At 44.0% G+C, this 27065-nt stretch overlaps 1 protein-coding gene across 1 annotated transcript in view; it reads right to left on the reverse strand.

Moving 5' to 3' along the window:
- Nucleotides 1-4956: 4956 nt before the first annotated feature.
- Nucleotides 4957-27065, reverse strand: part of NSMCE2 (NSE2 (MMS21) homolog, SMC5-SMC6 complex SUMO ligase) — a 187754-nt gene continuing 165645 nt past the window's right edge. The window contains 3 exon segments of the mRNA XM_073330157.1: nucleotides 4957-5317; nucleotides 9894-10000; nucleotides 10876-10979. Coding sequence (XP_073186258.1) covers nucleotides 5203-5317; nucleotides 9894-10000; nucleotides 10876-10979 — 326 coding nt within the window. The 3' untranslated portion in view covers nucleotides 4957-5202.

Raw genomic sequence — 27065 nt, forward strand, 5'->3', positions numbered from 1 at the left:
AGGATCTACAACCTATCCTGAAGGACGACCCATCGCTCTCACAGATCTTGGGAGACAGGCCAGTCCTTGCTTACAGACAGCCCCCCAACCTGAAGCAAACACTCACCAGCAACCACATACCACACAACAGAACCACTAACCCAGGAACCTATCCTTGCAACAAAGCCCGTTGCCAACTGTGTCCACATATCTATTCAGGGGACACAATCATAGGGCCTAATCACATCAGCCACACTATCAGAGGCTCGTTCACCTGCACATCTACCAATGTGATATATGCCATCATGTGCCAGCAATGCCCCTCTGCCATGTACATTGACCAAACTGGACAGTCTCTACATAAAAGAATAAATGGACACAAATCAGATGTCAAGAATTATAACATTCATAAACCAGTCGGAGAACACTTCAATCTCTCTGGTCACTCAATTACAGACCTAAAGGTCGCAATATTATAACAAAAAGACTTCAAAAACAGACTCCAACGAGACACTGCTGAATTGGAATTAATTTTCAAACTGGATACAATTAATTTAGGCTTGAATAAAGACTGGGAGTGGATGGGTCATTACACAAAGTAAAACTATTACCCCCATGTTTATTTCTGTCCCGCACCTCCCACTGTTCCTCAGACGTTCCTGTTAACTGCTAGAAATGGCCCACCTTGATTATCTCTACAAAAGGTTTTCTCCCCGCCCCCCCGCTCTCCTGCTGGTAATAGCTCATCGTAAGTGATCACTCTCCTTACAGTGTGTATGATAACACCCATTTTTTCATGTTCTGTATGTATATAAATCTCCTCACTGTATTTTCCACTGAATGCATCCGATGAAGTGAGCTGTAGCTCACGAAAGCTCATGCTCAGATAAATTGGCTAGTCTCTAAGGTGCCACTAGTACTCCTTTTCTTTTTGTGAATACAGACTAACAGGGCTGCTGCACGTCAATGGCAGCTGAGGATTGGACGCTCAATACTTCAGTATCAATTGGTAAATCGTTTTTAGTAAAACTTATCAATAAAGAGCCATCCATTCTATCGCAAAAAGGGCAAAGGTCTACTCTTGGCCCTGCTCATCTCAACTCCAATAAGCTGACCGGTGGGAACACTGAGGCCAATAGCTGTTCCATGCATTTGTAATGATAGAGTTTGTTCAAGGACTGCACTCTATGCAGTTAATCTGCTTTAGGCAATTGAAAATCCTATGCTATATATCAGTGATTTCTATGGGATTTATTTAATGATGTCATAAATATAAAGGGAAGGGTAAACCCCTTTGAAATCCCTCCTGGCCAGGGGAAAGCTCCTCTCACCTGTAAAGGGTTAAGAAGCTAAAGGTAACCTCGCTGGCACCTGACCAAAATGACCAATGAGGAGACAAGATACTTTCAAAAGCTGGGAGGAGGGAGAGAAACAAAGGGTCTGTGTGTCTGTCTATATGCTGGTTTCTGCCGGGGATAGACCAGGAATGGAGTCTTAGAACTTTTAGTAAGTAATCTAGCTAGGTATGTGTTAGATTATGATTTCTTTAAATGGCTGAGAAAAGAATTGTGCTGAATAGAATAACTATTTCTGTCTGTGTATCTTTTTTGTAACTTAAGGTTTTGCCTAGAGGGGTTCTCTATGTTTTTGAATCTAATTACCCTGTAAGATATCTACCATCCTGATTTTACAGGGGGGATTTCTTCATTTCTATTTACTTCTATTTTTATTAAAAGTCTTCTTGTAAGAAACTGAATGCTTTTTCATTGTTCTCAGATCCAAGGGTTTGGGTCTGTGGTCACCTATGCAAATTGGTGAGGCTTTTTATCCAACATTTCCCAGGAAAGGGGGGGTGCAAGTGTTGGGAGGATTGTTCATTGTTCTTAAGATCCAAGGGTCTGGGTCTGTAGTCACCTAGGCAAATTGGTGAGGCTTTTTACCAAACCTTGTCCAGGAAGTGGGGTGCAAGGTTTTGGGAAGTATTTTGGGGGGAAGGACGTGTCCAAACAGCTCTTCCCCAGTAACCAGTATTAGTTTGGTGGTGGTAGCGGCCAGTCCAAGGACAACGGGTGGAATATTTTGTACCTTGGGGAAGTTTTGACCTAAGCTGGTAAAGATAAGCTTAGGAGGTTTTTTCATGCAGGTCCCCACATCTGTACCCTAGAGTTCAGAGTGGGGGAGGAACCTTGACAAATGAGTATTATCAGAAATACTATAATGTATCTGGAAGGATCCCATAATTATTTAAGTCCTGGCTTTATAGGGCAAGTCCTGGACATTCTCAAAAAAGATCTTTCTGATTATAAAAGAAACCAGCCGCAATTTAAATGATGCTTCAGACATCATATGTAATTGCTATTAAAGTAAGGCAGGTATCTTCTGCCAAACTGTTAAATTTCTTTCCTTCAAAGAGTAAAAGGATTTTAGAGTTTACAGGCTGAACTTGCTATTCAAGTTTCAGGACTTCATAGACATTGCCTAACCCAAGATAGGGAAGAAAGGAAGGAAAAATCATTTATTGTGAGACAGGAATGTGAACATTCAAAGAATACTTTCCACTTATTGCATAAAGTGATCTGGGTGCTGACCTACTTGTTTTCCTTTTCCTTATAATATTGAACTTCAGGGTTGCTTGGTATTTCTCATATCTTTACTAACTTACCCAGGAACTTTAATTACTAGAGCCTGGGTACATATACGCAAAGTGCCTGATTCAGAGATATGCTGAGCACCTGCAGCTCCAATTAAAACCCTCCAACTTGATCTCAGGATCAAGCCCTAACTCTTAAAATATGGTAAACAAACATGTCCAAGAAAGTAATCTCTCGTCTAGCATCGCTCATAGGAATGCAAGGATAATGAACTTCAGGAATATCCACATGTAGCTATCTGAGAATATATTAATCTGAACCCCAACCTATAGCAAACTGGATCAGGCTGCCGAGAACAATAGGGCTAGTTCAGTCCGGCAACTGTCTTCCATTTTGCAGGTACACATCACTCTGCATACAATTGTGCACATGTATTTATCTCCCTTATATGTCCAAATTCCTTATTTGCAGACACATTCAAGCACCCTGACATCTTAGTGATCAAAATTACTGGTGCCACAATTTTGCAGCTGAAAACACAGGATACATCTACACTGCAAAAAACCACAGCGGTGAGTCTCAGAGCCCAGGTCAGCCTGCTTGGACTCGCAGGGCTTGCATTACCGGGCTAAAACGAGTAGTGTAGACCTTCCAGCCTCTGAGACCCTCCCCTCTCCCTGGGTTTCAAAGCCTGGGCTCCAGCCCAAGTGGGATCATCTACAGTGCTGCTTGTAGCCCCGTAATGTGAGCCTGAGTCAGTTGACCTGGGCTCTGAGATTTGCTGCCTCGGGATTTGTTTCACAGTGTAGACATACTGACGGGGTGCACTTACAGTGGAATGAAAGACCCACAATACTGATGCGGCTGACACGGATCAGCTGACTTTGGCTTGCAGAGCTCAGACTACGGGGCTGAAAATTGCTGTGTAGACATTCGGGCTTGGGCTGAAGTATGGGCTCAGGGACCCTCCCCTGCCACACAGGGTCCCAGAGCTCAGGCTCCTACTTAAGCCCAAACATCTACACACCAATTTGACAGCCCTACAGCCCGAGTCAGCTGACACAGGCTCGCTGCAGGTATTTAATTGCTGGGTAGGCCTGATTAAACACAAGGGTAAAATTTGGCCCAGGAAGTGCAGTATTAGTGCAATTGGATCAAAAGCTGCGAGAGATTTTTCCAACAGTGTTTCTCAAAGATTTTGGGGTTTTATTTAAAAAAGTGTTGGAGTAAATCTAAGCAGACTTGAAGATGAAAGGAAAAACGTAAGGCAATTCAGGACATCCTCCTCCCCATGTTTTTAAAAACTATAGTTTAACAATTACAAAACTGCATGTTAGTTTAATATGGCCTATACGCTAAGTATAAATTGGGTTAATAAAGGTCTAATGAAGTAGCGCTTATAGCAACAGTAACAATGCATGCATGAAACTTGTTGTTATTATAGAATCATAGAATATCCGGGTTGGAAGCGACCTCAAGAAGTCATCTAGTCCAACCCCCTGCTCAAAGCAGGACCAATTCCCAGTTAAATCATCCCAGCCAGGGCTTTGTCAAGCCAGGTCTTAAAAACCTCTAAGGAGGGAGATTCCACCACCTCCCTAGGTAACCCATTCCAGTGCTTCACCACCCTCCTAGTGAAATAGTGTTTCCTAATATCCAACCTAGACCTCCCCCAGCAACTTGAGACCATTACTCCTCGTTCTGTCATCTGCCCCCACTGAGAACAGCCTAGCTCCATCCTCTTTGGAACCCCCCTTCAGGTAGTTGAAGGCTGCTATCAAATCCCCCCCTCACTCTTCTCTTCTGCAGACTAAATAACCCCAGTTTCCTCAACCTCTTGCAACTCAGTCTTTGCAACTCAAGGTATGCAGATATCCTATAATATTTGTATTGTTATTATACATAAGGTTAATGAACTAAAGTGGTTTATAAATAAGACAATTCTTCTCACCTAAAATATCAATGTGAACCCCCTTGGGAATTCCAAATTCATAAAGTCTGAAATAAAAGATTTTGAATATAAGTACAATGTGATTAAGGGCCAGGACCTGTGATTAATACTGGACATAGACCAATACTTTCAAAAGTAACTAATGATTTTGCATTCCCAAACATGAGATCCAGATGCTCAGCACTTTCTGAAAATCAGGCTCCCTTAAAAGGTCTTGTTTTGGACATCCAAAAATAGAGGCACCCCAGATCATGTCACTTTGAAAATCTTGGTCACGGTGCCTCCTACCACGAGTAGCTCCAGCGACGACAGACTTCTCACTGGGATGGCTCGCAGTAGGAAACAGTGCACGCAGTAGCAAGCATTTTGCAGGTTGGGACCTAAACTGATATCTTTAGAATGCTTTGAAAATGAGCACACTACCGACAAAGAAGGTTACATTTTGCACATACATTTTATTTACAAAACGCAACATTTTAGAGGTTGCGGAAGAAAAACAAACAAGTTAACCTGGAATGCTTCACACTTGGCAGTCTAAGAAATGCTTTCAGTTATAGCTGACACCTTCAACTTTGCCTTCAAATAACAATCAGTTACACAACCTGCTTACAATCAGCAGCTTATCTCACAAGACCTCCAATAACAAATTTTCTTTGTGGTAACAGTGTGTCCAGCTGACTTCTACGGCATTGGTCGGGTTTGTTTATTCTGACTGTCAATCGCTCTTTTAAGTGCTTCATCTGGCACAAGATCTGATCTCTTAACATCTAAATGGCTACAGCCAATTTTAGGGCAGCTGTTAAAAAGAAAAATAAATAAATCAGAAGAATGATATTAGTCATCTGAATGTAGCATTTGTTGTTTTATATTTAATTCCCACCCGCCCCACAGAGTAACTTTGTCAGTGACTTACTGCAGCTTTTCCTTGATGGATAATAAATCTCTGTTGGGGAAAAAAGTCTAATTATCTTAATAGGTGGGAGCTGATGTCTAAAGGGAAGGAGTGTAATGAGATATAGAGACTTTTACCTGTTGACCACTGTCTTAAATCCAACGCGAGTTGCTTGTGTTACCAATAATACAGTTACTTACTGTAATCCTTGTATATTGCTTTACATCTTCAAAGCACTGTATTCTCCCCCCACCAATCTATGGTGAATAAGTATTATCCTCATTATATAGACAGGGAAACAGATTAAAGAGGTTAAGTGACTTTCCCAGAGCCACCAAGTGAGTCAGTGGAAGAGCTAGGGTTATGAAAAATCATGAGTCCTCACAAGAACGGAGGGAGAGAGGATTGTGTGTCATATTAGTGATCTCTAAAAATAGGACAAATACAGAGTTTGATACTTGGCTGCAGGTAGACAGGTAAAGTCATATTCCTTCTACAGTGAAAGATATTCAGGGATGGGGTATCTTTTTCCCTTGCTAATGGAGCCAGATGTGTATGGATAATGCCCCCAGTTAAAACATTTGTGGATTTTGGAACCTAGTTTCTTTTTGAGAAGGAATTTTGTCTAGGACTTGGAATGTAGAGTCAGCTCTCATCGCTTCTATTCCAGATTTTGTCCCTAGCTTGCAGCGTCTGCCTTGGGCAAATCACTTAATCGCTCTGTGCCTCAGTTTTTCAATCTATAAACTGGTTAGAATAATAATTATCTGTCTGATAGAGGTGTTGCAAGGCTTAATTAATGTTTATCAAGTGCCTTGAAAGCCTCATATAAAACACTTCCTGTAAGTGTTAGCACCACTGTGACCAGTGCATGAAATTCTCCCAGGCTGTGGAAGGCTCAGTGCAAGGTGTTGGGAAAGCCACACAGCAGTAGGCAGCAGTCCCCTAACGTGCAGTGGAGCTCAGCTGCTTAGCAGGTTTCTTTGTGGGAACACAGAAGGTGGAGGCTGCAGACAGGCCAGGTGAGTGGCTGAGAGACAGCCAATGGTCTGTGAAGTCCAGCAATCAACTCTACAGGCCCTGAGGAAAGAAGAGTATGCAGCTTGCTGTAGCAAGTACTACATCGCTTTGCCTATAGCAATGGCTGTAGCTCTAGGATGAGGATGGGGAGAGGACTCCGTTCCTCACCCTGTTCCCTCAGCTACATATTCATCTCCCTGACAAAGTGCATTAAATTGGGCTTTACCCGACAGACCAGGTTTTGCCTTTAAACCACGTTAAGAATGTTTGCTCCCACTCGAACACTGCTGTGAAGAATGCAATCATGTAGCAGCACAATAGAAAATGGTTTACTCCAGCTGGGAGCTTGAGAGGGTAGGACTGAATGGTTTCTATAGACCTAGCAGGTTGTGGCATTTCAAAAACCCATTCTGTATTTCCAGAATAAATGTTAATTACCCAGCAACTCAGCTCACTTTAACAGACAGATATACGCAGAACTTAGAGCTACATGTAGCATGCCTAACTGACCTTTCTAAATTTAATTAGAGCAAAACCCTGTTATTGCGGTCATGTGCATTTCTAACATACATAGGATTACATCAAAAATACCCCCTACATTAAACAATGTTAAGGTTGCAGGTCAAGCACTCAAAAGTTTGTTAATGTGCCATTTCCTATCGGGAATTCATACCTAGAAAATATGAAAGTGACCATTCATTGTGGGTAAGCACTGAGATTTCTCAATTCAGACAGCTGTTTCTGGGTCCTGATCTGAAGTCACACCAAGGTAATAATGTAAATACAAAGGTCCTGTGTTTTCAATATTTACAAGTCAAACATTTTATTGTGAAATCTGGACATGAGGAGACTCTCAAGACCTTTAACCACATGTGGGGAGTTGACCCAGGAGAAAGCTGGAAACAAAGGTTTAAATTTATAAGATATACACAGTTTTGATTGAAAAAGATGTTGAGGGATTTGGACAAAGAAACTGACCTTGATTAGGTTTCTTTATGGGAAAGGGGATATACATCTTCAATTTGTGTAACTCAAAGAAAAATGTATAAATTACTGTATAGATGGCATTTGACTCTAGTTAAGATCCATCATGTTTTTGTTAGTAGGGCGGTGTTCTGGTGGAGGGTTGCCGGAAAAGGGGAACATACTTGATCATGTGGTAGTGGTGTCCAGAAATTAGTTGTTTTTTTGGAGAAAATTATTAAAGAGATTCATCTTATGACAAAATGCTGGCTTCCAAGAGATCCCCTGACCTGCTTACTTAGTGCTCCAGCAAAGGAGCTGCATTTTAAAAAGCAATAAAAAATAAATTAATGTATCGGTCTAACAGGTAGACTCTGTATTTCACGTTATTGGAAAAATGTGACTCCATCTCCTATGGAACGGGCTACAATAAAATATGGACTGTTCTTGTAATGGAAAAGCTTCCATACCAAGTACATAGAAAAGAAGTGCCAAAAAGAGGATAGGTATTTAGAAATTTGGTCACTCTTTCTAGTGTACTCAGAGGAGGAGGGCTCTCAAGCTGGCAAGCCAGAATCTTTACCCATGTTCTTTGAATAGTAACCTGATACTGAATAAGTAAGGTACAATGTAGTACGTTAAAGTTTTATTTTAACTTTGCTTTAACAAAAAGTTAAAAAAGTTAGGAAATGCCAGAAGTGCAATTTGAATTCTGGCATTTTCTAAATTTTAAGTGCTTGACTTGGCAACCTTAATATAGGAGTGTGTGTTTCCATGTAATTTCCTTAGTTTCTTAAAAAGCAAACGGAAAAAACAGATTCTATCATGTGGAAGCATACTGACTCCCATGTGGGTCATCAGCAAGATTAGAACCTTTAGATTCACAGCACCAACCTCTGTGACTTGACCTATCTGAGAAGCAGGATATTATTGTCCATTTGGACCATCCTCTGGAGGAGGAAGAGACTCATTTTTCTAGTGGATTTCACTGCTAATTACTGACAGCAGAGGAATGTTGAGACTTGATACTATTTTGTTCATCTCCAGGTTCTGGAGGGGAGTGTGTCTAGTGATTATAGGCTGTTCCGCCCCATCCCCACAGCCTGTTCCTGTTCCCCTTTGCTCCCACCCTTTGGCTCCTGTTGCTGCCTCTTTTGGCTCTTCTTTCCACCTCCCAACTGCTGTCCCGCTTTGTTCCTATCCCCCAACCCAGCTTCTGTGCCTCAGCCTCCCCATCCCCTCTGATCTCTATCGCTCCCATCTCCCTTCACCCATTTGCATTCGAGTCAGATTGCTTTCTCCCTGTTATCCATCTGAGTGGCTAGCACAACAGCAACTTTCCTGAAGTCAGGAAGAACAATTTCAGGCAAAGTCCTACTCAGCTTTTGCAGTCCTGGGATGGTGCATGCACAGTCACTGTGGGGATGGTGCACGAGCAGCCAGTCATCACGCGGGAGCTGTGTGCAGCTTACATATGTTCAGTGCAGATAAACTCTTTGGAGAATAATGCCATCAACCTCTTACAAACCTCTCCTGAGCATGTGCAAAACTGCAACATTTTCAGAGGCTTATAACTTGGCCAACATATGCTGCTTGGTGAAAATCAGTCTCTCATCGACATCACGGTGACCCCACTGCCAAATATCATGTCCCTGCTTCTCACCATATGACAGAGAATATAGGTTTTAAACATAGGCAAACTCATCCATATTTCCATATCTCATTCACAAATGGCTAACACCTTTATGCTGAAATTAAACACCAATAATAACAGCAGCAGCAACTGCCTGAGCTAGACACCCGGCATGGAAAAATGTATGCCCTAAATTTAACAAAGTTATAAGCAGCTGAAAATAGGGTCTTTTTATGGAAAGTGACAGGCAACCTTAATGCTGGTAGTATTGCCTATGGTTATCTATAGTAAAACGTGTTTTCCTGAATTATGGAAGGGACTGTACAGCTTATTTTTCTGGCTGAACATTCTTCCCTTTATCTAGGGATTTATAATTGTCTGTATTAGTTCCTTTTTCTTATTGTAGTATGATATAGAAGCTATAAAAGGGAGGGCAGTAGTATCTTTTCCCTTCCATTTGCAAAGGAGTTATTTTATTTTTTACATCAACTTTGACAGTTTTAAAAAACACAAGGTAAGAAAAAAAATGAACTAGCAACTTTAAGATGTTAAAATGTCTCTGTATTGTTAATGACTGTACTAGATCTCTGTTATTTTGTTATGCAGGGACAGTGAATGGCTCTTACTTCCCCATACACTTCCTGAAGGTTTCCTTAAATATTGTTTTTATTTATTTTTTTTTAAAAAGTATCCTCCATGTGCACAGTACTAATTATGAGTCTGATTTGGGGCAGACATTTAAAAATTACTTCCTTCAGCCTTGCCAACACAAATAAATTTCATAGAACAAGTAGAATACGATTCCACCTACACAGCAAGCCAAGTATTCGCCCCTCTCCCTCCCCCACATTCTTGCTAGCTTACCATGCCTTTTTCTTTTGCTGTTCTCGACGCTGGATAATTTTTAGAATGGCTTCTTCTTCGTAGGTATGGCCACAGACTTTATTTCGAACTGGCTTCTGCATTTCCACCTGCAATCAATATGACTGTATTTAACAGAACTAATGATCAACTTGAATACATTCTCAGACCTGTCGTGGGATGTTGCTAACAGCCCCAGTTAGAGCTGACTGGTAAAAGGAAATCAACTACTTGAAAAAAAAAAAAAAAAACAAGAAAAAACAACCTAATTTTTGAAAAAAAAAATCATCCCAAGACAGGACAAAAAGACAAAAAACGCAATGTTTTTGGTGGGAACGGATTTACAGAAAAATTCTGCATTCTGTTTGAAAATGAAATTGGCAAGGACCTTCTAGATGGGCAGCTGTCATTTTGATTTTCCCAATGGAAAATTTTGGATTTTGCAAAAAAGAGCATTTTTCAAACAGAAAATCATTCTGACAGAAAATTCCCAACTATCTTGCACCCCACTGTATAGAACACAGGTTGTAGGTATCGCCCTTCCTTCTCTCTAGCTATTATTACAATCAAGTTTAACTTTCACAACTATCCAGGCCCCCATATGTTAGACAGGTGTTATCATGTGGAAGCAATACTGTCCTCTGGCAACAAAATATAATTAAACTCCAAGCCCCACACATGAAAGTCTCTTGCTTAAAGCAGCAGGAAGTCCCGTGGTCCATATGCTGTACTACTCAAATTACAGGATCAGGCCCCACATGGTAAACTGCATTATTCCTGTGAGGTTTTATTTCAGCAGCATGACCCAATTATGATCATATTAGCAACTGCCATTATCTGGTCTCTAAAAAATCAATATACATATATAGCTAACAAGTATGTTATGTAGGTAGGAATGTGAATAGGATTATAATGGCTATGAAGATGCAGGGAAGTAATTAAAGATGGGAAATATGTATCTACTACAGTCGTAGTAATAGCATACCTGTGTGATAGGACAAGTAAAGTTCATCTGACTCTGAGTCACTGCTATATCTTCATCTATTTGTTCAATGGACTCATTTGCATCAGTACCTGACTGGAGACCAACTACAATGAGAAAAGACAAATTATTGATTTTCATCTTGCTTTTAATATCTAGTCATCATTAAAAAAAATCAGCATGTGTCAGGTACAGGTCAGGTACAGTGGTAACTGAGATGCCACAGTTTTTCCCTGGAAAAGGAAACAATTGTAATAACTGTGTGGTATCTGCTAGGAAATGTTGATTTTTAAATGGTGACCACTATAGACATGATTTTTAGATAATATCAAAAGAGGGAAATGGAAGCCTGATTCAGCAAAATCCTACATGGTGGTGGGATTTGTTACTTCTATTAAAAAATCTCTGCAGTTACCAAATCAGAGACACAAATTCTGTTCTTGCCCCAAAGTAAATCCAGAATAACACTGCTGACTTTAGTGGAGATTTGCAGGTTTTCACTGGTGTAAATGAAAGTAGAATGCGGTCTAGGTTTTCTCCATGAGCCAAAACAATCCTTACAAAACTATAAAAAAAAAAACCCACCAACCATTTTATTTAACCCTGTATCAGTGACAGGGAACCTCTACTAAGTTATGTGAAGAAGAACCCATTTTCTTAAATTGATATGGATTTTCAAAGTTCAATTTGAACAGTTACCATATGTAATTGCACATAAGCTGACTTGTGTCTAGGCAGGCCCTTTTATTTGCCATTTATATAATGATTAAAAGTCCCTGACCCACATATGAGATGAGCAGACCTATAAAAAAAATCAATCAATCACATCTAAGTTCTTTTGGACTTGGACTGTCCCTTTGTTAAGTTTTTATGCTACCTAGAGGCCGGTGCCCCATTGTGCTAAGTGCTATTGCAATACAAATAATGATAATAAAGAACTATTTATAATAGTTTCTGGAGGTGTATCTCCCCACATGCAATTAATATTATTAAAAGATATTGTAAGAGTGGGGGTAAGTAAACAGCATCTAAGAAAAAAAACAACCAATAGAATTTTAGCATACTTTGGATAAACCACCCACAGATTTGTTGCTGTTGCTCTGGATTATGGAAGGGGAGAGGGAAAATAGGTTTTTCCACTCAAGGTACGTCCTGTAGAGATTACGTAGGAGAATATGCACATAGGTCTTTGCAGTCTCAGTCACACACAGACTTTGAATTAGTACCATGCCCTAAGGCAGACGTTTTAAACTACAGACTGAATCCTGCAAATTCTTACTAACGTGAACAGTTTCTTTCACATCAAGGGATTCCTCATGTTACTAAGTGCAATGTGAATAAAGGTTTGCAAGGCCTATGCTAATAAATTTGAATTTGCTATGTGAAGAAGGAATAGAAATGCTGGGCCATGCATACTTCTGTAAACCATATTAAATGTTTTCCTCATGAATTAGGACTGCACGAATAAAATACTGATTGTTCTAGTAGATGCAGCCGTGTGTTCCACATAGGTGTGTGTGTGCACTGGAGCCAGAGAAATTTACCTAGTGCTACCTGTAGAGGGGCGGCACTTGTTCCTAATGGCCGTAGACCCTCCCCTGGCTACATGAAGCCCCAACCCTCCTTCAGTTCTGTCTTACTGCCTATGGCCGGAGTCGGAGCACCGCGTGGTCTCAACCTCACAAGTAAACATCATCTAAGAATTTTTCTCAGTTTTTTCTCTTGTGTATAGTTAGTAGTACCTGTAGGGTTAGCTAGAGTAGTGTTAGTTTAGTAGTTTGTTTCTCTCAGTGATGCTTTCACTGCGGTTTAAATGTGATCATCCGGGTGGGGAGTGATCCCCAACCAGAATCCCCACACATGGTGCTTGCTCTGTCTCAGCAAGGCCCATGTCAAGGAGCATTGTGCGATGTGCAGATTGTTTAAGAAATGGACTCAAGTGGCTTGAGACCTTTGCCTGAAGCGGCACCTACTCAAACAGGCCAGGTGACCTGCTTCGGTGCTGAGAACCTCATTGGGTTGGAGATCGTCCTTGGGTTCCAAGAGCACAGCTGCTTCAGATTCCAGCGCGGGTGCCTCTCTGAAGAAATGGAGGAGCCGTTTGCCGACGACTGCACCAAGGACAAAGGTTGCATAAGACCAATCGAGACCGCTCAGGGTGACTCTTCTGCCTCTCCCAGGAAAAGCATGGGCTTGTAGAGATGGGGTGCCGGTACCCGGGATGGCAAGGGTACTTCTAACCCTTGCCCGGTACCTAGTAGGGAGGTTAGAAACCCTCCACTTTTGACTCCGGTTCCAGCCTCCAGGCATCCATTGAATTCTGTACCGATGAGGGAGATGCCAGTACCAAGCGTTTCCACATTGGTGACATACCAGGCAGCTACAGACCTCCTCTACCTTTTGGTCCCAACCTCTCCCTTGGACCAGGACTTTGCCAGGGCTGTGTCAACTATAGCCCCTTTGATTGAACGAGCTGGTGAACACTCAGGCCAGTTGGCACTGCACCCCAATGTTCCCCTTCCACAGGTTGTGGAAGTAGGGCTGGTACCGGGAACTTACTCGGCACAACTACAGTCAGAACCACAAAGGCTTCCGTGGAGGCTTTTGCCACCCTTGAGGTCAGTACCATCAGACACCCTGGTACTGCTGTTCACTTCAGGACCATGACAGATTTTGGCACCGGCATGCTTGGTACCAGCGGTACCACTTCCCTCAGCAGTGCCACTTCCTGCCTTGTTCTGGGCGATGGACAAGTCAGACTGCCTGCTCCCTCCCTCTGGTCTTGCTCTGCCCTTATCTCTGGGATCCCGAGGCTCTTCTGCATCTGAGTCCGGGTTGCCATTATCCTGTTCTCCATCATCCGACCAGCATTGAGGGCTGCTAATGGACTGTTACAGATACCAGGATTGGCGTGCATCTCATGGTTGGGACGGAGGTCTCTAGCCCAGCACCTTCTAGCCACCAATGCCTTATCCATGACGGTGACCTCCATGGAGTCTGTGGAATGCTCCCGCTCTTCATCTCACTCAAAAAGGCAAGATAACTGGCCAGGTCTGTGGTGGTACTGTCAATCTGCTACAGGCCCAGGCACTGATAGTCCTTCTCCATGCAGAGCCTCCAGCGTCCGCCCATCCAGATCCATCAACCCTGGGGCAGGATACAGCTCTGGCTCAATTAAGGGCCTCATCTTCATCTCTGGACAATGCTGTGCAGCCTGGCTCATCCTCCCCTTCAGTACTGGAAGATTTTAAGGCATACCGAGACCTTTTGCAGCAGGTAGCTTCTTCCCTTGGGAACACCCACAAATTGGTGGACATTTTACGGCTATCTTCCCCTGGGAGAGTCACTCTCCCTATCAACACTGGGCTCCTTGAACCATCTGAAGCCTCTGGAGCACACTGGCTTCACATTGTGCGGCTAAGCACATGGAGAAGCACTATTGTGTTCCCATGCAGGGATTTGTGGGGTTTTACTCCCATCTGACCCAGAATCCCCTAGACGTAAGTGTGAACGATAGAGTCCAGCAGAAATGTTTAAGTCTGGCCCAAGGATAGGGACATCATGGACAGGAAGTTTTACACCTCCTCTTCCGTGCAGTTGTGAACTGCTAACCAACAAGTCTTGCTATCCAAGTAAGATTTTGTTAATTGGACAGCTATGTCAAAGTTTGCAGACCAGCTAGCCTGAGGCCTTGTGGGAGGAATTTTGGGCATTTGTCCCTGAAGGCTGCTTGATAGCTAAGATGTCCTTGCAGTCTGCGCTTGATTTTGACACCTCAACCAGTGTGGTGGCCTCTGTGATCACTAAGGGAAGAGCATCCTGGCTCCAGAATTCAGATAGTGCACCAATGTCCAGCAAGCCATTGAAGATTTGCCCTTCAATACTGCACTCCTTCAAGGACTCAAGGGCTACCCTGCAGTTGGTGGGGGCGTACATGCCGACAACGCAGAAGTGCCACTACGGCATCCAGCAGCAGCACTGTCATCTGCAGTGCACGTTTGGCCAGCCTTTCCTTCCTCCAAGGCAATGGAACTGCCCCAGAAAGACTGATAGATGCCATAGGAGAAAGCAGGCGGGCTTGGGGTTCAGCTAATCCATGCGCCTTCCTCATCGCCTTTCAAGTACCCATTTTGACTCCTTGGTCCACAGCACTGTTCCAGTCGTTGCTCCTCTCTCCTCATCCCCCTGCTTTGGGGACAGGCTGGCCTGCTTTCACAATACTTGGGTCTCAATCACTACAGACAGCTGGGTCCAAAGCATGGTTAGATCACATTATGCCATCCGGTTCCTCCCTCCCCATCCCTCTTCAGGGATCCCTCTCATGAGATACTGCTTTGGGAGTGGAGGAGGAGGTTCCACCAGAATACCGGGGTCATGACTTCTGGTACCCAATCCAAGTGAGGAGTAAGACTCATCCTCGACCTTCACGGCGTCAACAAATATATCAGGTACATGAGGTTCCAAATGTTCACTTATTAACTATCCTCCCAGTGTTGTCTCAGAATGACTGGTTTGCTGCTCTGGACCTTCAGCAGCATCTCCATACCTTAGATGTCAGGCAATGTCAGGCCTTTTATCTGGACAGGACTAAACCGTTTCATGCTTCGCCTCATTTGTTTGTGTCATATGCAGACCGCATGCAGGGTCAAACGGTCTCTTTGCAGATGATCTCCAAATGGAGAACATCCTGCATCAAGATAGCATATGAAATAGCCTCAGCTGCACCCCCTTGGCGGGGCCTGACCTCATTCTACGAGGGTGCAAGCTACATCCATAGCATTCCTCAGTGACGCTTCCATATTGGACATCTGCAGGGCTGCTATATGGTCGCCAGTACATACGTTCCTGAACCATTATGCCATAACTCCATTTCCATGGCAGATGCAAGCTTTGGTAGAACGGTCCTGCAGTCCTTGTTTAGGTAGACTCCAAGCCCCACCTCTTGGGGGGGTACTGCTTGTGAGCCACCTAAGTGGAAGACCCTGCTGCATCTACTCAGGTACAGGTGTTCAGTGGGAAGGAACTGAGAGAGGGGCAGGGCGGCGCTGCAATATGTAGCCGGGGGGAGGAAGAGGTTATTGTCATGAAGTCCGAGCACCATCTCTCCATGGATACTGCTAGGCAAATTTCTCTGGCTCCGGTGTGCTGGGCGTGCACACACTTAAGTGGAATACTTGTCTGCATCACATCTCAAAGAGCCACTGTTACAGGAAGTAATAATTTCATCTAATCTTTGCCATTGTTGCTGAACTTCAAAGGTTGACAGAAGCAACTAAAATATATACATATATTTTACTTTTAGTGCTCTAAGTTATTGCATTTAAGAACCTTTCTGAGGTTAAACTTTTTCACATCCTGGCTCTCATCACTACTAAAATCTGTTAGGAGTCTCTCATTTGTAATACACATAATATCTTGTTATCAGCAATAAGCTAATCAGCTAATTAGTGCCCACTATTGTATTAAAAATGTGTTCCCATCATGCCCGAAGGTAACTGTTTTCGGTAACATGCTATCATGAATTTTGCCACCGCATGTCTGTTTTTGATTTACTCAATTTTCATTCAAAGCTGACACTTTATATTTCAATTTCTCATTTTATCTCATTTTAACTGACAAATTTATTAGAGCATAAGCTTTCGTGAGCTACAGCTCACTTCACGAAAGCTTATGCTCTAATAAATTTGTTAGTCTCTAAGGTGCCACAAGTACTCCTTTTCTTTTTACAGATACAGACTAAACAAGGTTGCTACTCTGAAACCTGGAAAATCTGAGGAGATCAGATTCCTCCATTTTAATTACCAAACAAATTCAAATAAACAGGCCTGTGGAAAATAAACCTTCCTGATAATTACAATCCAGACCATTTAACTGGAAACAGTAGGTCTACATGAAACTGCAACAATTACATGACTACAGAGTAGAAGTCTCAGATATGCCACAGAAAGGACAAAGGAACACAAAGATTAAAAAGTTAATTTGAGGGAAAAACATGACACCAGCCACAAGAAACTACACTACGAATAAATCTGAGAAGTGGATCTTTAGTACTTTGCTCTGCTCCTATTGTTCAAGCCACCCTACAGCCGTAAATCTAACTACCCCAAAAAAGTCTAATCCAAACATACACATTTTGAATAAGGAGCTTACAAATATAAAACCTTGCCCAACACATCCCTCAACCCAAATACTTTATAAATCTTGGAACTAATATAACCAAAAATCACCTCCCCACCTTCAACGTACCATCCATCATTGGACCCTTTTAGTCTACACTTGTTTCAAAACTAGAGCCGGTCAAAAGTGTTCCAACCAGAGTATATGTCGGAAAAATCCTGTTTCAACAGAACGAGAATGTTCCCTGGGAATGCGTGGATTCCATCAAAACTTTAGACTGAGACCAGGCAGGAAGCTGACTGATGGGTGGGCTGACAGGAGACCAGCCTAGCTCCCCAGCAAGCAGGCCTATTAGACAGGCCGCGTGACAGCCTAAGACACACCCTGGCTGGCAGGCCCTGAAACAAATTGTTCTGTTTCACCAGAAATTCTGGGATGTTGATATTTCATTCTGATGTAGAATAAAATGAATTGGTAACAATCCAGAATTTCCCCCTAAATGGAAATTCTCTTTTCTGGGCAGCTCTATTCCAAAAAAGTAGTCTGAGATAATACTGCCAGGCATAGCATTGTGATAGTGGTTAAATGCACATGAGTGTTTTGAGTTGTGGAGGTAAATTGTGATTTCAGATGTAGGCTAGATGATTTCACATGTAATGAGGGAGTTTGGCATGGAGGAGGATAGGACGGAAGGTGTGAGACCGTAACTCTTTATTTTCTAAATGTTAAGATCTTGAACACAAGAATGGCTACACAGGGTCAGACCAATGTTCCATCTAGCCCAGTATCCTGTCTACCAACAGTGGCCAGTGCTAGATGCTTCAATGACAATTATTCAGTGATTCATCCCCTGTTGTCCAGTCCCAGCATCCGGCAGTCAAAGGCTTAGGGGCACCCAGAGCCCGGGGTTGCATTCCTGACCATCTTGGTTAATTTTTTTTTTTAACTCAGGTATACTTTTGGCCTTCACAATGTCCCTGGGCAATGAGTTCCACAGGTTGAATGTGCGTTGTGCGAAGAAGTACTTCCTTTTGTTTGTTTTAAACCTGTTGCCTATTAATTTCATCAAGTGACCCCTGGTTCTTATGTTATGTGAAGGGGGTAAATAACACTTCTTTGTTCACTTGCTGCACAGCAGTCATGATTTTATAGACCTCTATCCTATTCCCCCTTCGTCGTCTCTTTTCCAAACTGAATAGTCCCAGTTGTTTTGATCTCTCCTTATATGGAAGCTGTTCCGTACTCCTCATCATTTCTGTTGTCCTTTGTTGGTGCTGTGATTGTTTAAATGTCAATGATGCAGCAACATGCAGCATACTGATATAGGTAAAAGGGTGGTAGGAAGAGGAGGGGCCCCACTGGGACAAAACACTGGGCTACCCAGTGCAACAGAGGAATCAACCCCTTCTTCCCTTTCAGCCAAAGGAAGCTGAGGAGGCCCCCAACCCCAGGAAAAACAACCCCCCTTCAGAAAGAGGCAGTATCCCCACACCATCCTGGGAGACCCCATTCACTACAGAAGGGTCACTTAATGGGAAAGGGCCCCAGCAAAACTCACCAGCCAGTTGCGGTGGGGGTACCCCCATAATGGCTCCCTTGCTCTCAGGACACTCCTCTTGTTCACTTCTCACCTCTAGATCAGAGGATGTTTCGCTCCTCTGTTCTTGGGCCTCTCCACCAGTTGTCACAGGCAACGGTGGGGGCAACATGGTCAAAGCAGGCCCCAGAAATGGTGCAACCTCAAACCAAGGGCTCAACATCCTCCCTGTGGTCAGCTGCAAAGCCTGAAATGCCACTGCCCTCAGAGCCTCCAGCCAGGCCTCCCTGGGCCCACCAGAGACCAGAACAGGGTAACCAGATGGCCCAGCCATTGCCACTGCCATGCCCACTGCTCCAGGCACCACCCGGGCCCTTGCTGTGGCTACTGTTGCTGACAATGCAGCCAATGCTCCAGGAGCTGCCTGTGCCCCGGTGGCTATGGCCACTGCCATGACTGGCACTGCAGCCACGCTGTGACCATGACTCCAACTCCATTTTCGTCTTTGGCCACTAACCTGTGGCCTAACCATGCCCTCCTGTAGCTGGGCATTGCCCTTGCCCACAAAGACCCTTTTAATCCCGCCTCCTTTGATAGAAAGGTGGACTTGGCCAATAGGAACCATCACAGGCTTGAAAATGACTTAACCAATAGGGGCCCTCACAAGTTTCATATGGCTAAACAGGAGATGGGGAAGAGAAATACCTGTCCAAGCTCAACCCACCGCTGACACCTCCTCTACTAGTCTGGGGTGGGGCTGCATTATTTTTCCATGCCTGGAGTACTATAGTTCTCTGTCTAGTTGGGTACTTACATAGCCCACACCACTGTAATACCTGAGTGCTTGTAAAAATATCAACCATTTGTAGAAATAATCATAATAATAATAATACCTAGCCCTTTCACCACTTTGCAAGGATGGTGGTGTCAGTTTTATTAACCCCCATTTTATGGATGGGGAAACTGGGGCCCTGGGGGGGGTAATGACTTATCCAAGGTCACCAAGCAAACCAGCAGGAGAGCCAGGAGTAGAACCTAGAGCATGGGAGATCCATTCATGTGCCCTATCCACTAGCCACACTGACCCCCCACATAGACACCAAATGAATTCTTAGAATGTGCATCAATTCCAGGCCAAAAGAAACTGATGCAACAGGGAAACTAGTGTGTTTTGGTAATTGCATAATAGCCAGTTCCCTGTTTCATGAAAATGTCATGGATTGGAATATCTTGAAGAACAGGGCAATTTTTCTTCTTGAGGCATTTTTTTTTAAATGGTGCTAAAATGCATGGGAAATGGAAAGAAATGTTCACTTAATGTCATATTGAAACAAGTTAGGAAATAAACCTTCTGGCTCATTCAAAAAAAAAAAGAAAAAAGAAAAAAGAGGAACTTAGCAGTTTTAAGACATGGCATTGCTCAATCTTAAAACTGCAAACTTTTCATTTAGGTTAAGACCAGAGCTGTGATTCTGCCTCCATCTGTGTAATACTGCATTGTGGTTATATTAAGCTTGTGCAAATTGAACAAAACCTTCACTATAGTCATCTTTATTAGGCTGTTTCCAGAAAGAAATACAAATCAACACTCTCACCAGTTTATATAGTGACCTTCACAACAATGTCACAGGGGGTATGCAGCTAGACATATCAGCACCACTCAGGAACAGCTGAATGTACAGTACTGTTTTTTTAACCTTCTCTTTACATCCCAAAACAGATTAGGCACCCTGAATAACAGTAGGTAGAAAACTCTAGAGCTAAAACCCAGAGTTAAAAATGCACATAGACTATTATTGCAGCAAGATGCTGATTCTGATCCTAATGGTTAACTTTAAATCTGCCTAAAACAACTTATTTAAGATCTCTCTCTTTTTCTTAAACTGCACATTCTCCCTCCCCAATGGTTCGGTAAAAAGTTAACATTTCTATAGTTGCCACCTGCATTGCAACACTGCCATTTTGGTCTTCACAGAATCACAGAATTGGAAGGGACCTCAGGAGGTCTTCTAGTCCAACCCCATGCTCAAAGCAGACCAATCCCCAATTTTTGCTCCAGATCCCTAAATGGCCCCCTTAAGGATTGAACTCACAAGCCTGGGGTTTAGCAGGCCAATGCTCAAATCACTGAGCTATCCCTCCCCTACCAGTCTCTGCAGGTGCAGGGCAAGTTGACTGTGCTTGAGTGTTTCTGTGGAGCCTACGATTTGGCTCAAGTAAGGTTCAATACTAGGCCTAGTCTTGCAAAATCTCAAGGCCCTCCTATACCAGTTCTCCTACTCTCCAGACTGCAGGATTAAAAAAGGGGAGAGTAATGAGTGGAGAAAGAGCTTGATCCTTCACAGAAAAGGTGCAGAGCATTGTGTGTGCATACGAGCACAGGCAAGAACTGATGAGCAAGAAAGGGGTGCAGGGGAAGCTAATGCTGCATTAATCAGAGATCAGCTGTAGTTACTCCTGCGTAGAAATAGAATTAAAACCAAAAAGGGGAACACATTGCTAAATCCCATGGGATTTTGAGCAGTCCCAATCATGCCAATGAGCCTGCTAGCGATGTGCTCCCATTTTACTCTAACTTCTGTAGTGTGCAGGAGTAAAATTGCAGCTACTTTTTTGTTAATGCACCACTGTATTCCCTTGCACTCCCTGCCCGAGTCATCAGTTCTTGCTTGTGCTTATACACACTGAGAGTGAACTAAAAAAAAGGAAAGAAAAGGCCACACCCTCCAATGTATCAGCATTTCACAACAGGTGGCCCAGTGCTGATATCAAGTGAGGCATGACTGGCTTGTCAACACTCCTTCCAAATCAGTAACCAAGGCACCAAAATAAAGTCTTACAACCCAGTATTGAGGCTAGGTCAATAAGGCGTCAGTGTCACTGGGCCTCCCTGGTTTGTACAGGTAACTGAGATTCACCCATTTGGTATGCGATCAATGAAGAGCTCATGCAAAATGTGGAGGGATAGAGCTACAAATTAAAGACGCACTACATCTGGGGGTGGGGGTGTCCCTAAGGGTGATACTGAATGAAGCTGAGCTAGCCACACACCTAATTCCAGTGCTTAACTATCCGTATAATTAGAAAGTTTTTTCTAATTTCTAACCTAAATCTCCCTTCCTGCAGATTTAAACTGATTACTTCTCAAGCTACTTGCAGTGGACATGGACAACAATTGATCACAGTCCTCTTTATTAACAGCCCTTAACATATTTGAAGACTGTTATCAGATTCCCCACCCCCCTCAGTCTTTGTGCAAGATTAAATGTACCCAGGTTTTTTAACCTTTCTTCATAGGTGAGTTTCTATAAACCTTTGATCATTTTTTGTTGCTCTCCTCTGGAAATTCTCCAGTTTGTCCACATCTTTTTTTAAAGTGTGGGGTGCAAAACTGGACACAGTACTCCAGCTGAGGCCTCACTAGTGTCGAATAGAGTCAAACTTTCCGTGTCTTACATACCAGAGGCACCGACTTCTCAGTTCCCAAGGGGTGCTTGACTCCCACTCCACCCCTTTCTCCAAGCTCCCACCCTGCCTCTTCCTGCCTCCTGCTCTGCCCCATTCTGCCCCCTTCCGCCTCCTCTTCCTACTCCTCCCTCTCCCCCTCAGTACCTCCTGAACACTGCTGAACAGCTGATCATGGTGAGTGGGAGTCACTGGGAGGGAGGGGGAGGAGCTGATCGGCAGGGTGCATCAGCGAGCTGGAGATGCTGGGTGGGAGAGGAAGGAGCTGATCAGCAAGGCTACCAGTGGCTGCTGAGCACCCACTATTTTTTTTTCCATGGGTGCTGCAGCCCCAGAGCACCCACAGAGTCGGTGCCTGGGTTACATACAATACTTCGTTTATGCACCTCAGAATGATATTAACCTTTTTTTTGCAACTGACTCACATTTTTGGCTCATGTTCAGTTTATGATCCAGTATAACCCCCAGATCTTTTCTGCAATACTGCTGCCCAGCCAGTTATTCTCTGTTTTTTAGGTGTGTATAATAAATAACAAATGGTTACTTACCTTTCCATATTTGTTGTTCTTCAAGATGTGTTGCACATGTCCACTACACTGTAGGTGTGAGCATGCCTTGTGCACAGCTGTCAGAGATTTTTCTTTCAGCAGTACCTGTCGGGACAGAGTGAGCGCCCTCTGGTGCCTGGTGCTGCTGCACGCAGGTATAAAGGGCTGCACTTCCCCCGATTCCCCTAAGTTCCTTCCTACTGGAAAGACTCCAATAGAGAGGGTGGGGAGAGAGTGGAGAGGCTCTAGAATGTGGAGGGAAGCCCCAAGGGATATGGACGTGGGACCAAGCTATGCACAGGAAATTGGTGCTTAGAGTGCTGAGGCTCTGGCTGGTATCATAGTGGGAAGGCACCCCACTGGGGCTGCTGGATATGCTTGGGTGAAGACACATTTGATCTGATCTTGGGAGTCTGATGAGGAGTCCACTTCCTCAAACCCATGGTGGAGCAGACCCCATCGGTACCAGGGAGACCATCTCTGAGTCTGGAGATGGCAGTACAGGTGAGATCATCACTGGCTTCCCTCTAGAGGGAACCCTACAGAGAGAAGCCGCAACTGGTACCAAATGGTGCTCTGGGACTGATGCTGGGACCATGCATTTCCAATCCTGGTACCAGGCAAGATTCATGAACAGTGGGGGAAGCTGGCACCAACAGGTTAAGCAACTCTATGGCTGCCTCAAAAGCCTTGGATGTAGATGGCACTGGAAAGACTCCTGAGACTACAGTATCAAAGGGTTCACGAGTCCTTGAGGGACTGGTATCAGTGGACTCTTCTTGGGCTCTGGTGTCAGCAGTTTCTCCTGGTTTACGGACTGCATCTGGGGCTGCCTCTTCCTTGAGAGCACCTCCAAGTGCTTGACTCTGCTCAGTGGCTTCACCATAGACTTTGAAGGCTCCGGTACTGAGTCCTTTGGAGACCTACATTGTCTCTTCCTAGGTACCGGCGATGAGGATCTGCTTCTGGACTCAGTCAGAACAGGTATAGTGCTCCTAACTGACTCGGACATGCTTGGTACCTTTCCATTGGTGGGTAAAGCACAGACTCCATAGGCAGGTACTTGAGTCTGGCAGCCCTGTCCTTTTTCAATTGGAGTTTGAACACTGTACAAATGCAACATTTGTCACTCATGTGCACCTGTACCAGACACTTAAGGCAGCTGGGATATGGGTCGCTCACTGGCATAGACTTGTTACATAAGTTACAGGCCTTGAAGCCAGGAGAACGAGTCATTAATCCAGTACTGAGCGCAGTACCCAACTAGGAACCCCACTCTACAAATGCACTATCCTAAATTTATCCTTATACAGTAACTCCTCGCTTAACGTTGTAGTTATGTTCCTGAAAAATGCGACTTTAAGCGAAACGGTGTTAAGCAAATCCAATTTCCCGATAAGAATTAATGCAAATGTGGGGGGGGTTAGGTTCCAGGGAAAAATTTTTCACCAGACAAAAAACGACATATTTTATATATATATACATACACACACACACACAGAGTATACGTTTTAAACAAACAATTTAATACAGTACACAGCAATGATGATTGTGAAGCTTGGTTGAGGTGGTGAAGTCTGAGGGTGGGATATTTCCCAGGGAATGCCTTACTGCTAAATGATGAACTAGCTTTTGGCTGAGCCCTCAAGGGTTAACACATTGTTGTTAATGTAGCCTCACACTCTACAAAGGTGCAGGAATGGAGGGAGGGGAGACAGCATGGCAGACAGAGACACACACCCTGTCTGTGGGAGAGAGAGAGGCGCATTGCCCCTTAAGTATGCTGACCCCACTCTGAAGTACATTGTCTTTTTAAGTTGATCAGGAAGTTGAGACAGCAGCTGCTGCCCCAAGCTCTCTCTGTCTCTCTCCGTCTGTGTCCCTACCCTGCTCTATATGGAGAAGGGGTAAGCGGGTGCAGGAGCAGGGGGGAGGGGAGCACCCTGACATTAGCCCCCCTTTTCCCCCCTCCCCTCCCCCACCCAGCACAGCAAGCAGGAGGCTCTGGAGAGCAGCTCCAAGGCAGAGAGCAGGGGCAGCACATGGCAGTGGGGGGAGGGACAGCTGAACTGCCGGCAATAGCCTGCTGGGCAGCTGCTGCACAGGGAACTTAGGGGGGCTGCCGGCCCACCCTGGTTCCAAACCCCCACCAGCTGGCTCCAACGGGCTACTCTTCCTGAAAGCAGTGGACAAAGCAGGTGGCTGCCAAATGACGTTATAAGGGAGCATTGCACAACTTTAAACAAGCATGTCCCCTAATTGATCAGCAACATAACAACGAAACAACGTTAACCCGGACGACTTTAAGTGAGGAGTTACTGTATCTAAATATGTGCAAACACACTACACTAGACTAAAAACTAACTCTAAGGGTATTACATACGCTAAAAGAGGGAAGACTCACAGATACAAAAATTGGAGCTCCAACACCCATCACTGGTGGTAGGAAGGAACTGAGAGAGGTTGAGGGCAGTGCAGCCCTTTATACCTGTGTGCAATGGTGTGAGGCATCAGTGGGTGCTCATGCTGCCCTGACAGTTACTCCTAAAGAAAAATCTCCCACAACTGTGCACAAGGCGGGCATACACCTACAGTGGAATAGACAAGTGCAATCACTTGAAGAAGAATAAAAAATTCCAGTGGGAGAGAATGAGTGGGTCTGTAAAATGAGACTAAGGCCTGGTCTACACTGGGGGCGGGGATTGATTTAAGTTACGCAACTTCAGCTACGTGAATAACATAGCTGAAGTCGATGTACTTAGATCTACTCACCGCAGTGTCTTCGACTGCTGACGCTCCCCCGTTGACTCCGCCTCTTGCTCTGGTGGAGTACCGGAGCCAACGGGAAAGTGCTCAGGGGTTGATTTATCGCATCTAGAAATCGACCCCTGCTGGATTGATCGCTGCCTGCCGATCTGGCGGGTAGTATAGACAAGCCCTTAGTCATGTGTCAGTTTTATATATATGGAAAAAATTTCAGTTTAAGATTTCCTCCTGCCAAAGTGCTGTCCTACCAAATGGCTGACAGGGACACACACTCTCTGCCATTACCCACACCTAAAGATGTGAAGAAACACAAAGGAGAATCATTTACAAATAAGAGTTCCCTATGAAGTTGCACCATCTTCAGTTATGCATTCCTGGGTTACTACACTTGGCTTCTGTGTTGCGTAGCATACAGCTTGAAATTGAGAGTCTGATTATCACTGATAATAGTGATTGGGAATGTCAGGAATGAATTGTAGCTGGACTAGGGAAGGAAAACATTTTTTTTTAAGAGGAACTCCAGACCTCTGCCAGCAGGGAGTATTACATCACTCAGAGGTGTTGTAAGAACATGCCAAGCAGTGTGGGAGAAATGCAAGCAGCACTAGCAATCTCAGCTGGTGCTGGGAACTAGAGAGAGGATCACATGGGCAGATTTGTGTGTGTGTATGTGATGTAGCCGGAGGAGGGCCTTCATGGAAGGATGCAAGGAGAAAGGCAGAGTGAGAATGAGTGCAGGACACAGCTAAGGTGATAAGGGGGCAGACATAACAGGGTCAAGGGGAGAATATTGAAACGGGAATAAAGGAAAGAGAAAAAGAGAACTAGAAAAAAAGGTGAAGAGTACTCAAAAAAGAGAAAAATGGGAAAAGAAGAGAAAAGACTGAGACAGAAGCAATAAATAAGATAGAGCAGTTCCATCCTACCAGAAACAGGCTCTCTGTCATTCGTAGGCAGGTGATGTTGCACCAACACAAGCTAACTGACGCACTGGGAAGTGTCCGAATGACCGGGTAGAATCAAATTACCAGAGCTGAAGTAAATACTGGAAACAGTTTACATACCAAGACAAAAGCGGAAGAAGAAACTGTCTTCTGACATTACAATGCTGCCAAGGTTATATTCATTTCCAGAGCAGGATCCCCACATCATCCCTCCTTTCTAGATTTGAGAAACTGCACTTTATAAATTTCTTCTGTTCTGAGACATATCACAGGTTGTTATTACTATTACGATAGTGCCTAAAGGCCTTACGTGAGATCAGGCACCATTGTCCTAGGCAATCAGAACAGACAGTCCCTACCTTCAAGAGCTAGTCTAAATAGAGAGGACAGACAAAGGAAGTATTACCATCCCATTTTTACAGATGGGGAACTGAGGCACAGAGAGAGTGAGGAGCTCAGCACATTTATTGCTGACCTCTTTTGAAAACCTAGCCATAAGTGTCACTATGGGAGTCACTGGATACCAAGCACTTTTGAAAATCTGGCCCCAGATGTAGATGCTGAGCACTTGAGAATAGGGCCCTGAGCTCTGCATGGCTTTTAAATTCCTGTGAATCTGCTGAGGTATTTTCAGTTTGCTGCACCTGAGTGTCACGGATACTTTGCCACAGAATTTCACCCCTGCTTCCTGCCGCAGAGCACACTGGGCCTTGACAGTTGTTTGCTGCCCTCTCAGCCAGAAATGCTTAACACTACAGTGTGGAAAAAAAATGAGGCACTTGAGTTGTAAAATAGGTAGGGAATGAAGGGAGAAGA

This window comes from Lepidochelys kempii, chromosome 2 (assembly GCF_965140265.1).
Source record: "Lepidochelys kempii isolate rLepKem1 chromosome 2, rLepKem1.hap2, whole genome shotgun sequence".
Classification (NCBI taxonomy): domain Eukaryota; kingdom Metazoa; phylum Chordata; order Testudines; family Cheloniidae; genus Lepidochelys; species Lepidochelys kempii.